Genomic DNA, 13,033 nt, shown 5'->3' with positions numbered 1-13,033 from the left:
ACACGCAGTCAATGATGCCCTCATCCCAACTGGTGCAATGGCATCTGTTTCAGGGACCCCATATGATTTCCTCCAGCCCATGACGGTAGAAAGCCGCATCAAGGAAGGAATGACTACGACAGCGGATGGTGACGGAATGAAGAAGGCGGCCATGGTGAAGGATGGTGGCTCAGGGAGGGTGCTTGAGCTGTAAACCAGCCAACCAGGAATGCAGTTCTACACTGGCAACAATTTTTACGACATCAAGGGAAAGGGTGGCCACATCTATGGGCCACATCTATGGTCTGTGCCTTGAGACACAAGGGTTCCCAGATGCAGTGAACCATCCAAAGTTGCCATCTCACATTGTGAATGCTGGAAAGACCTACAAACACTCCATGCTGTACAAGTTCTCCTTCTGACATTCTTGGTTGTATTCATTTCATAATCTCCTGAAATGAAACAATGGGCAACCCCATGTTTATGTCTGAAAAAATAGGAAAAAAACATTCCTAATAGCAAGTTCCTTCTGAATCAATGGGAATGGTTGCTTCATTTCAGGAACTTTAAACTAGAAGTGAAGACTGTTGGGTTTTGACCCACATGACCACGTTGTGGTCAGTTACAGAATGAATACCGTAACTGACTCCTAAGGAAGTGGGAACTCCCTTATCCTTGATGGAAGGATAAAACTTATGGGTCTCACCCTCTACCGATTGATCGACACAGAACCAGCCATCAGGGGTGTCATTAACGCAGGGTCAAGAGGGAGAAACAAGGATTTATTTGTGCAGATTATTCATGGATCCAGGTATGCTTCCTTGGTTCTATTATGATCCTATTTACAGATGCATTTAACATGTGGTATCAGAGCCTGGTTCATCCTAGAACCAGATCACAGTAAAGGGTAGAACCAGATCATGGTAAAAGACCTATTTTGACAGTCCCATGGACAGTCCTCCACGGCCGCAGGGACGGATCATCCCAATGTTGGATTTAGCCGGCCATGGCACCGAGAGCCGACACGGGATCCAGCGTCGACTCTCGGCCATGGCTTCCATCCCATCCAAATGCCGGATCGGGCCGAATTCATGGATTTGAGAAACAACCCCAAAAGGGGAAGAATGACCCTGCTGACGCCGGATCTGGCCGGCATATGCCGCCGTGAGCCATCAGAGGATCCGGCGTAGCCGCCGGCCATGGTCTCCCTCCCACTCTTAAGGAAAAAAAAAGGGGGGGGGGGGAGATAAAACTCACCGGAGTTAGTGCGGGTGGTTCGACCGCCCGGGTGACGCCGTCGGGCGTCGTTTCGTCCGGCGTCAGGCCCATCCCCGTGGCGCCGTCGGGCGGCACTTCGTCTGGCGGCATGATCGCCGCCTGCTGCTCCAAAGGGCCGACGGGCTGGGTTCGGCGGAACCCCAGCCCGCCGGCGTTGCGCCTGCTGGCGTGCGACCGCCGGTGGGCTCGCTATCGGGCGGCGAGTCCACCGGAGGGAGGCGGCGCGCTCGCCGCCCCGGAGACCGGAGGCTGGCGGGCTGGGTTCGGCGGAACCCTAGCCCGCCGCTAAAAGAGGAGGAAGACGGGTCGGGATCGACCCGTCTTCAGTTCTTTTAAAAAAAAAAATTAATTTATTCATAACGGGTCCGGGTTTTGAGTTTTGACCCGAAACCGTAATTGGTAACCCGTCTTCATTTAAAAAAGGGCATAACGGGCATAACAGGCATAACGGGTTCGGGTTTTTGGGTTCGATCCGAAATCCGAGTTCGTTTGGCCAATAAAAAAAAAAAAAGGGAATTTTTGGTTAAGCCCCTCTGCTTAGTTTATTTGTGCTAACAGTCCTTCCAGGGCTGTTAGAAGGACGAATTATTTTCATTTCAGTCCCTGTTAAATGTTAAACTTATGCATACAGTCCTTCCAGGGCTGTTAAAGAAAGAAAATGTTTCTGTTAAATCCCTGTGAAATATTTTATTTATAGTGAAGTCCTTAGAGGGCAGTTAAAAGATGAAATTATTTCTGTTAAGCCCCTGTGAAACATTTTATTTATGCTGACATCCTTCTAGGGCTATAAGAAACAAAATATTTTGATTTAGTCCCTGTAAAGCATATTACTTATTTAGAGGTCCTCAACATATGTTAATTTAGTCCCCGTAAAACATATTATTTATGCAGAGGTCCTTGTAGGGTAATGTGATAAAAATTTTTGTCATTTATTTTACATTTTAGTATACTTGATAGCATGATATAACACATGTACTGATTATGTAGATTAGTAAAATATTAAATATATGTTTTATTTTAATTTGTTATATTATGAATTGTCAATTATGTGCAATGTCATTGTTTTAATTTGATGTCTATATTATGTAATGGTTTGGTAGTTACCAAAGTAACCCAACTAGAATGTTTAATAGACATTAAGTCATCAAATACTCTAATCCCAGGTATTAAGATAATGACTTTGTAAATTATGACTTACAGTTTTTCAATCATGAGATATTATGGATTGGCCCAAAGGTGCACCACTTTCAAATGATTGATTTGCTGAGTTAGGATAATTAATGAGTATCCTTGATTTAATAGGTATTGGATGCTCAAAGGCAACAGACCTATTTGAATTTTGGACCTATATCATTAATTATTCCTAGGTGAATTGGGAATCACCATAATAGTAATTTAGTGTTTCATAATTACTACCCAAAGGTGTATTATGGTAATACTGTTTATGTTATTCATCATTATTGCTAACTCAAAGTGTTAATGTTGAAAGCATTTTCTTATTGTTAATTTTCTTATTGCAGTATCTATTCCTGTTTCGCTTCATTCGCAAGCTTCATCTGTTACGATCTTTAATGGAACTAATTTCTCAGAGTGGAATGAACAAGTCCAGTTTCACCTAGGTGTTTTGGATCTTGATTTAGCACTCCGATCTGAGAAACCGGCTGACATTACTGATTTGAGCAGCTCGGAAGAAAGGTCTTTTTATAAAACTTGGGAAAGATCGAACAGATTGAGCATTATATTTATGCGGATGAGTATAGTGAACAATATCAAGTCAACGCTTCCTGAATGTGACAGTGCTCAAGCATTATTGAAAACTGTGGAAGAACGTTTCCGATCTGCTGATAAGTCTCTGGCTGGGACATTAATGGCTAAACTTACCACCATGAAATTTGATGGTACTTGTGGGATGCATGAGCATATCCTTGAAATGACAAATATAGCTGCTAAGCTGAAGGCTCTTGGGATGGATGTGAATGAATCCTTTTTAGTTCAATTTATTTTGAACTCCTTGCCTCCTCAATTTGGATCATTTCAAATTCACTATAACACTATTAAGGATAAGTGGAATGTGAATGAATTGACCAGTATGCTTGTTCAAGAGGAGACAAGACTTAAGCAACAAGGATATCATTCTGTCAATCTTGTAAGTCATGGAGCCAAGAAGAAATGGAAGAAGCCAAGAAAGGGCATGAAGAGTGGACCATCCAAGAGTAAAGAGCCTCATCATGATACCGAGGTTCATAAGAAGAAACAAAACAAAGATAGATGCCATTTTTGTAAGAAATTGGGACACTATCAGAAGGACTGCCATAAACGCAAGGCATGGTTTGAAAAGAAAGGTAAGCCTTTGGCTTATGTATGTTTTGAATCAAACCTTACTGAAGTTCCTTCTAATACTTGGTGGTTTGACTCAGATTCTAATGTTCATGTTTCAAATACGATGCAGGGATTCCTTACAACCCAGATGCAAGATCCAAATGAGAGTTTTATCGTTTTGGGGAATGGGGTTAGAGTTTCTGTAACAGCTGTTGGAACCTATCGTTTGCTTTTAAATACTGGTTGTCATTTAGATTTGCTTCAGACTCTTTATGTTCCTTCTATTTCTAGAAATTTAATTTCTGTTTCTAAACTTGATGTTGAAGGATATTTCTTTAAAATTGGGAATGGTAGTTTGCGTCTTTTCAAAGACAATGTCTTCCTTGGTACTGGTGTTTTGTGTGATGGCTTATATAAAGTAAATCTTGATAATCATTTTGCTGAAACTCTTATGACCTTGCATCGTAATATTGGAATTAAACGAAACCTGATAAATGAAAAATCTTCTAACTTGTGGCATAAAAGATTGGGTCATATATCCAAAGAAAGGTTAGAGAGATTAGTAAAGGATGGAATTTTGTCAAACTTAGACTTTACTGATCTCGGTATGTGTGTAGACTGCATTAAAGGAAAGCAAACCAAACACACAAAGAAAGTTGCCACAAGAAGTGAAGAACTTCTTGAAATTATCCATACAGACATTTGTGGGCCTTTTAACTCCCCATCATTTGGTGGAGAGAAGTATTTTATCACCTTTATTGATGATTTTTCACGTTATGGTTATGTCTATTTGTTGCATGAAAAATCTCAGGCAGTAGATGTCCTAGAGGTATACATTACTGAGGTTGAAAGACAATTAGATAGAAAGGTGAAAATTGTCAGGTCTGATAGAGGTGGTGAATATTATGGTAGGTATGATGAAACAGGACAACACCCTGGCCCATTTGCTAAACTCTTAGAAAAGCATGGCATACGTGCTCAATACACTATGCCGGGAACGCCACAGCAGAATGGAGTAGCTGAAAGGCGTAATCGTACACTTATGGATATGGTTAGGAGTATGTTAAGTAATTTTCCGTTACCCATATCGTTGTGGATGGAAGCCCTTAAGACCGCTGTATACATATTAAACCGGGTTCCTAGTAAGGCAATTCCAAAAACTCCTTTTGAGCTATGGACAGGAAGGAAACCGAGTTTAAGACACCTGCATGTTTGGGGTTGTCCGGCGGAGGCCAGAATTTATAATCCACATGAAAAGAAATTGGATTTTAGAACGATTAGTGGATACTTTATAGGTTATCCCGAAAAATCCAAAGGGTATAGGATTTACTATCCTAACCATAGTACAAGAATTATAGAGACCGGTAATGTCAAATTCATTGAGAATGGTGAAACCAGTGGGGGTGATAAACCACAAAATGTGAAAATTCAAGAAGTTAGGGTGCAAGTCCCTTTACCCATGACTTCTAAGAAAATTGTTGTTCCTACAGTTGTCACACAGTTTAATAACAATGAACAACAAATTAATGATCAAATACTCCATAATGAAGTTATCACCACTGAACAAGTTGTAGAAGAACCACAAGGGATGACATTAAGGAGATCTCAAAGAGAAAGAAGATCTGCCATTCCAAATGATTATATGGTTTATCTACAAGAATTTGATTTTGATATAGGGACAAGAAAAGATCCGGTTTCTTTTAAACAAGCCATAGAAAGTATTGATTCTACTAAATGGATTGATGCCATGAAAGATGAGTTAAAATCAATGGATCAGAATGAAGTCTGGGATGTCGTTGATTTGCCCGAAGGTTGTAAGACAGTTGGGTGTAAGTGGGTCTTTAAGACCAAGCTCGACTCAAAGGGTAATGTTGAACGACATAAAGCCAGACTGGTGGCCAAGGGTTTCACTCAGAAAGGAGGCATTGATTATAAAGAGACCTTTTCTCCTGTATCTAAAAAGGACTCATTTAGAATTATTATGGCTTTGGTTGCACATTATGATTTAGAATTGCACCAAATGGATGTAAAAACTGCTTTTCTAAATGGGAGTTTAGATGAAGAAGTCTATATAGACCAGCCCGAAGGTTTCCCATTAAAGGGAAAAGAACACATGGTTTGCAAATTAAAGAAGTCAATATATGGTCTTAAACAAGCTTCCCGACAATGGTATCGCAAGTTCAATGATACCATCACTTCCTTCGGTTTTAAGAAAAACACTGTTGATCGGTGTATATACCTGAAGGTCAGTGGGAGCAAGTTTATCTTTTTGGTCCTATATGTTGATGATATATTGCTTGCCAGTAGTGATCTTGGCTTATTGTATGAAACTAAGGTTTTTCTCTCAAGGAACTTTGAAATGAAAGATATGAATGAGGCAACCTACGTGATAGGCATTGAAATATTTCGTGATCGATCACGTGGATTGTTAGGGTTGTCTCAAAAGGCATATATAGACAGAGTTCTAGAGAGATTTGGTATGGAGAACTGTTCAGCCAATGTTGTTCCAATTCAGAAAGGGGATAAATTTAGTCTCATGCAATGCCCACAGAATGAATTGGAACATAAGCAGATGGAAAATATACCTTATGCTTCTGCAGTTGGTAGCTTGATGTACGCTCAGACCTGTACCAGACCGGACATCAGTTTTGCAGTTGGAATGCTAGGAAGATACCAAAGTAATCCAGGGATAGATCACTGGAAAGCTGCAAAGAAGGTGATGAGATACTTGCAAGGAACAAAGAATTACATGCTTACATATAGAAAGTCAGATAGCCTTAAGGTGATTGGCTATTCGGATTCAGACTTTGCTGGATGTGTGGATAGTAGAAAGTCAACGTTTGGTTTTTTGTTCCTATTAGCTGGAGGAGCAATCTCATGGAAAAGTGCCAAACAGACAAGCACTACTTCGTCCACCATGGAAGCAGAATTTGTGGCATGCTTTGAGGCCACGGTTCATAGTTTGTGGCTGCGTAACTTCATCTCGGGACTTGGGATTGTCGACTCTATTGCCAGGCCGCTGAGAATCTTTTGTGACAATACTGCAGCCGTCCATTTCTCCAAAAACGACAAATATTCTAATGGTGCCAAGCACATTGAACTTAAATATTTTGTTGTCAAGGAGGAAGTTCAGAAACAAAATGTGTCTATAGAAAATATGAGGACAGAGCTCATGATTGCCGATCCTTTGACAAAAGGTTTACAACCGAAGACTTTTAAAGAGCATGTTGAAAGAATGGGTCTTAGTTGTAATCCATGATATTAATTGAGGATTGTATTATGTTTATTTCTTTGACACTTAGATATAATTGATTATGTTTCTGTTTTTCCTGTTCTTCAAATATATGTACATGTATGGGTTTGAATGTATGATTACAGGAATTGTCTCTGACAAAGACATAATATTTGACCATTAAAGATACTTCTCATTTATGGACTATGGTTAAATAATTTGCTAGTATTGTAATACTTGGAAGGAACTATGTCATTATATTGATGTGGAACCGCCTTGACTCGCATTAGTAAGTTGTTTAATTATAGTATTATGATGACCCAACTGACTGTGGATTAGAATGATGCGCGCCTAATGTTTATATCATTCTAACCAAAGAATGGTCATATGGGCCAAGTGGGAGAATGTTGGGTTTTGACCCACATGACCACGTTGTGGTCAGTTACAGAATGAATACCGTAACTGACTCCTAAGGAAGTGGGAACTCCCTTATCCTTGATGGAAGGATAAAACTTATGGGTCTCACCCTCTACCGATTGATCGACACAGAACCAGCCATCGGGGGTGTCATTAACGCAGGATCAAGAGGGAGAAACAAGGATTTATTTGTGCAGATTATTCATGGATCCAGGTATGCTTCCTTGGTTCTATTATGATCCTATTTACAGATGCATTTAACAAAGACCAGCTAAGTCTTGGCCATTCCCTGCAGGAATTCAAAATTAGTGCAAAGTTCAAATGTTTGAGAGCATGGAAAACCACAGAGATAAGGATGACAGGTTACGAGGATTTGCTGAAAGATATACATAATAATGTGGCCAAAATCAGACCAGCAAGGGACCAATTTCAGTTAGACTCGTGCTTATAGGCTCATTCATATTTTAAAGAGTTCAATCATAATGGGACTAGAACTCTTCACTTTTATAAATGAGGCTTTGGGTACCATGTATACATCTGAGATTATTCTATGCTACTCTTCTCTCTCTTCTGCTATTCTCTAGAGGCCTGTTTGATTTAAGCACCGGAGGCCACCTAGTTGGATCAGCTCTGATGACCTCCATTGTTATTTTTCTTTCTTTGCGTGCATATTGACCGGTAGTCTCCTGGCTGTCCCCAGGCCTTCACCATTACTAGATTTGATTTTGGTGGCGATATATAGGTTATGAGGTTAAAATAGCTTGCAAAGTCTCACATGGCAAGATGGCTCCTGGCGGAAAGAAAATACTATTCAATTGACAAAAACTAGAAGCTAGCGACAAAATACTAGTCATAATGGTTCCCCAGCATGCGCATCTTGAAAACTATTTATTTTTAGGAGAGAGAGAGAGAGAAAAGTCTATCCACACTTTAAATCTCTAGATCCATAAAAAGTTCAATTTAGAAACTTTGATTACCAAGTATAAAATATGATCATTGGGACAAGCCCCAGTTCTTATCTATCATAGTTACTTGTGAAAGTAGTTTGAGTTAAATCAAGTTATATCTAGATTGCGCGAAGAGATTAGGTTGGGACGAGTCACAATCAAAACAAATATATAAGAGGAGATGAGAGGGGAACACTTTTGATCACATGCTCCCCTATCTTTTTTGGTTAGGGGGCATCGGATGCACGACAATACCATCTTTGTTGATAGGGACAGTGTTTAGAACCCAATTCTTAGATTGCCCTCCATGTTTTTTTTCTTTTTTGATATACTTTTGGACAAACATTATTCTTTGAGGAAGTAATATTTTTTAATCCTATATTCAAAATAGTGGATATGTTGGGTAACAGGACATATAAAACTACTAACTTGGGTGTTTAACTGGGCAACAAAATATTATTGGTTAGACCTATTTGATCAATGCAACCATCTCCGTTACCGACCTAATCAGAAACCCAATGTAGTATTTGAAGAGTCAGTCAACTTATAATTAATGACATCAAAACAATTCATACTTTATTTGTCCAAGTTAAACATGTCATTAGAAAGTAAAGTGCAAATCCCTAATTGGATTTTGGTTTGGAACCCTTCTCCAAAGAGCTTGCTCTGATGAGAATTGAGGTCTGGATCAAAATTTTCCTAACAATTTTATTCTACAGGCATTATATATTGTAGTTCTCCTTCTAACATTCTTGGTTGTATTCACTTCATATTCTCATAATAATGAAAGGACTTGCATTCCCCATCTTTTTCTTTAAAAATAAAAGGTCCTGCTTCTAACAGTGAGTTTCTTTCTGAATCAATGAGAATGATTTCTTTTTTGATGGACTTTGAACTGGAGATGAAGGCCTCTAGGTCACCTCACTGTGAGGCCTTTCTCTGCGGGGACTTCAAATTTAGTGCAAAAACGAAACGTCTGAGAGCAGGAAAGCCACAAACAAAAAAGTAATCGGGATGACAAAGGCCACCAGGATAGAATGATTGGAAAAGCCTCATGTGGCAGGCTCTTGCGAATAGAATGAAAAAACTATTCAACTTTTTTTAAAAAAAAATGGGAAACTAGTTGAGAAAGCTGGAGGGTGAAAGGTAATGATGAAGCTTCAGGCTGCAATACAATTCAAAGCTACTTTCAATTATAATGATCTTGGATATGGTCCACCTAGTGGACGAAAGTGACAAGTGTGAAAGTTGCGGTAGGTAGGAAGAATCGGTAGGCCATACGAAGATCTTATCCAAAAACTCGAACGTTTAAATAAATAAGCACTGCAAGAATTCTTAACAAATTCGATATAAAACTATTATTCCTCACTAATTCTGTTTGAGGATAACCTCATTCTTTATTATAGTTTATGTTGAGTAAAAGTGGTTTTTGCCCACTACATATACTTTCATGTACCATCAGCTATTAAATTCACTTGTTTTAGCAGTTTTGGTCGAATTATAGGTTAAATTCAGTTTATCCTCTGTACAACGCGCAATTGATGCTCGGCTTACTTAAATTTGATATATTGCTAAAGCATTGTTCTTCTCGAGATTAATATTTTTCAGCTTATTTATATTCAAAATCGTAGGTATTAAATAACAAGAGTGTACATAATCACTAATTTTGGTGTCCAGCAGGGCAGGAAAAATTTTGTTGCATGGACCTACTTGGTCAATGCTACCATATTCATTATTGATATGATTAGATAGGTTCATACCCATATGATATTTGAAGAATCAGTTAAATTACAAGAATTAAGGAACTAAACATAATGCTAAATGACTTCTTCTTCTTTTCTTTGTGTACTTGGTAGCATTTCATTCAAATTTCATACAATCTCAAATATCTATGAGATATTATTTATTTGCAAATCTTTTTTTTTCCTAAGGACAAGAATGGGAGTGCCAATTTCAATCCAGTGACACCGTCGGATACTGTAAGATTTGCCACGGGCGTATAATTGGATTGCAGAAAAATCCAGCAACTCCGCGTCTTCTTGGCAAACTTCTGTCCAAATGAGACAAATCCTCTTTGAAGAAAAATGAGACAAACCGCTTGTAACTTTACAATATCCTTATCTCGCTCTCTCTCCCTCTCTCTCTCTCTCTCTCTCTCTCCATTCGCTGTTTATGTGACCAAGGTCCATCACTTGACTGTCGGCATTCTCTTCTTCTGGGAGCCATGGCCAGACCACCATTGGTTCTCTGCCTCTCTCTGCTGGCCTTGGCTTTGGTGAGTGTTTCCACTGCCAGCCCAAGGAAAGTGGTGGGGTTTTATGAGCTCAAGAAGGGGGATTTCTCTGTGAAGGTCACCAACTGGGGTGCCACCATTGTCTCTATTGTTCTTCCTGACTCAAAAGGTCTGGATTCTTGTTGGTTTCTATTATAAAGCCTCTAAAAGTTTGAACTTTCCGTTTTCTTTTTCTTTGTCTTGGATCTATCTCTGCAAAAGTCTTCTTTTTTCCTCACTTTTCGTTGCAAATTTCTGATTTTCCCCTTTCTTCTGCAGGGAATCTGGCTGATGTTGTTCTTGGTTTTGATGGACTTGGCCCATATATTGTAAGATTAATAGATCTTTTCCTCTGAATAATTCTTTTTTTTTTCTTTTTATTCTTTAAAGTTTCTATTCCACAATGCGTGTAACCATGATGCTGGCTCTGTTATTGATTAAGGTAGAAATCAGGGTCATGTCTCTTTTTTTCTTGTAATTTTTTTTTTCAATTCCTTTTCTTTTCCTCAGCTTTCTTTTCCGGTTAAAATCTACCACTTAGAGGAACTTTAAGTGATATAACTTTAAGATTATTCTGGTTCCCGGTTTCTTCACCCTGCTGCACTTCTCTTATTTATGACCCTTAGGGAACAAAAACTAAATTAAGATTTTATGGAAAAAAATAAAAAATGAACATATATTTGAAGTTATAACTTAGGAATACCTATTTTAGTGTGAGATAGGGAGAACACAGATGTATGAAGTTGGTGGGCAGATTAATTGCTCATAGCATCCATGGTAGCTACGCCAAGGAATTGACATTGCTCATAACAAATGTTGAAGAGTTAGCTGTATTTTTAGCTTATCATATTGGATTGCTATATTTTATTCCATGTTGTAGTATATTTGAATAGTATGTACTCTCTAAGTTCATTGCTGAAGTCAAGTTAGACCATTTTTAAAAGTAATGCCATGTGAATGTGGCTCTCCGGCTACGGAGTGCCTCACTGTTCCTGCTTTAAGAGGAGACAATTTTTTTTTTAATTGATTTATGACCAGACTGTTCGCATGGTTTCCGATATTTTACTTATCACAAGTTTGATTATTACCCTATAAGAATGAACAGCAAAGGATTTAACTGAACCAGCCAAGCCTATGTGCTTTGGCTTGTTGATTTTTGTCTATGGATATGAGTTGATGTTGGCGATGATGATGGGTGCTTGCCATAGAACTCAATATTTGGTGCTTTTTATTCTTGAAACCTTATTGGTCTTGAAATTGATATATGGACCATTAGGTGCGATCAATCATTTAGATTTTTCCTTCTAATTTGATGTTACCATCTCCTTTGATATCTGTCAGTGTCAAACATGATAACCATCAATTCCCTTTCTAAAGAAGCGCCTACTGATTTTGTTATCAGAACAATAGTGCTTATTTTGGAGCATTGGTTGGGCGTGTCGGTAACAGAATATCCGGAGCACGATTCGTTCTAAATGGGAAGGCATATAGATTATATGCTAATGACGGAAACAACTCACTTCATGGTATCCCTTTCCTTCCCTGCATGTTCATTGCATAGCTTACAACATCTGCGGGAGTAATTTCCTTTGTATTTTCATTTCAGGTGGGCACAGAGGTTTCAGTCATGTCATTTGGACTGTAAAAGAGAAGGTAGATGGTGAATTTCCCTACATAACATTATACTATCATAGTTTTGATGGGGAACAAGGTATCCGCTGGTTGTTATCTCATCTTTAGAATAATTAAGACATAAATCATTTGTTATATCAAACTACAGGTACTCGCACCCTTTCTGTATGTTAATTGCAACTCTTTGTCAACTACAACAGGTTTTCCTGGCGATCTAGATGTCTTTGTGACCTATAAGATTTCGGGGGCCTATGAATTGAGTGTGACCATGGATGCAAAGTCTGTGAACAAGGCCACCCCTGTGAACCTGTTGCAGCACACCTATTGGAACCTTGGTGGCCATAACAGTGGCACAATTCTATCCAACACAGTCCAGATCTTTGCATCTCATGTCACACCAAGTGATAGCCATCTCATCCCAACTGGCGAGATCGTATCAGTTTCTGGGACCCCATATGACTTCCTTAAGCCCATGATTGTTGGGAGCCGCATCAACGAGCTAACAGGGGGATATGACATTAACTATGTTCTCGATTTACCGATGGACAGTCATGGGATGAGGAAGGTGGCGGTCGTGAAGGATGGTGGCTCGGGGAGGGCGTTCGAGCTGTGGTCGAACCAGCCAGGGGTACAATTTTACACTAGCAACTCTTTGAAGGATGTCAAGGGAAAGGGTGGTTTTGTTTATGGTCAGCATGCTGCTCTGTGCCTTGAGACACAAGGGTTTCCAGATGGTGTGAACCATCCCAACTTTCCATCCCAGATTGTGAATCCTGGGGAGGTTTACAAACATTACATGCTGTTCAAGTTCTCCTACTAATTTTCTCGAAGAAAGAATAAAGGTTGCATTAACAAATGCAAGTATTGGCAACCAAGGTCTGTTCTCTGTGTTTTACATGAGATAATAATTTCCCTTTAATAATGCATAGTGCAGGTCATGTTTGCCATCTTAAAGCA

At 39.2% G+C, this 13,033-nt stretch overlaps 1 protein-coding gene across 1 annotated transcript; it reads left to right on the top strand.

Annotated features, from left to right (window-relative positions):
• Positions 1–10,291: 10,291 nt before the first annotated feature.
• On the top strand, positions 10,292–13,033 carry LOC120111011 (galactose mutarotase-like). Its single transcript, XM_039127278.1, has 5 exons — positions 10,292–10,574; positions 10,724–10,773; positions 11,847–11,970; positions 12,051–12,155; positions 12,277–13,033. The coding sequence occupies exons 1-5, from the start codon at positions 10,397–10,399 to the stop codon at positions 12,894–12,896; spliced, it is 1,077 nt and encodes a 358-aa protein (XP_038983206.1). The 5' UTR covers positions 10,292–10,396; the 3' UTR covers positions 12,897–13,033.

Source organism: Phoenix dactylifera, chromosome 6 (genome assembly GCF_009389715.1).
Source record: "Phoenix dactylifera cultivar Barhee BC4 chromosome 6, palm_55x_up_171113_PBpolish2nd_filt_p, whole genome shotgun sequence".
NCBI classification, from domain to species: Eukaryota; Viridiplantae; Streptophyta; class Magnoliopsida; order Arecales; family Arecaceae; genus Phoenix; species Phoenix dactylifera.
The sequence above is the reverse complement of the archived record's forward strand: the minus strand, read 5'-3'. Positions and strand labels throughout refer to the sequence as shown.

Bases quoted from the DNA above. Each gene is read 5' to 3' on its own strand.
- LOC120111011 (XM_039127278.1), top strand. From the start codon at position 10,397: ATGGCCAGACCACCATTGGTTCTCTGCCTCTCTCTGCTGGCCTTGGCT. The intron at 10,774-11,846 runs GTAAGATTAATA...TTTTGTTATCAG, and splicing joins ATGGACTTGGCCCATATATT to AACAATAGTGCTTATTTTGG. The intron at 11,971-12,050 runs GTATCCCTTTCC...TTTTCATTTCAG, and splicing joins CGGAAACAACTCACTTCATG to GTGGGCACAGAGGTTTCAGT.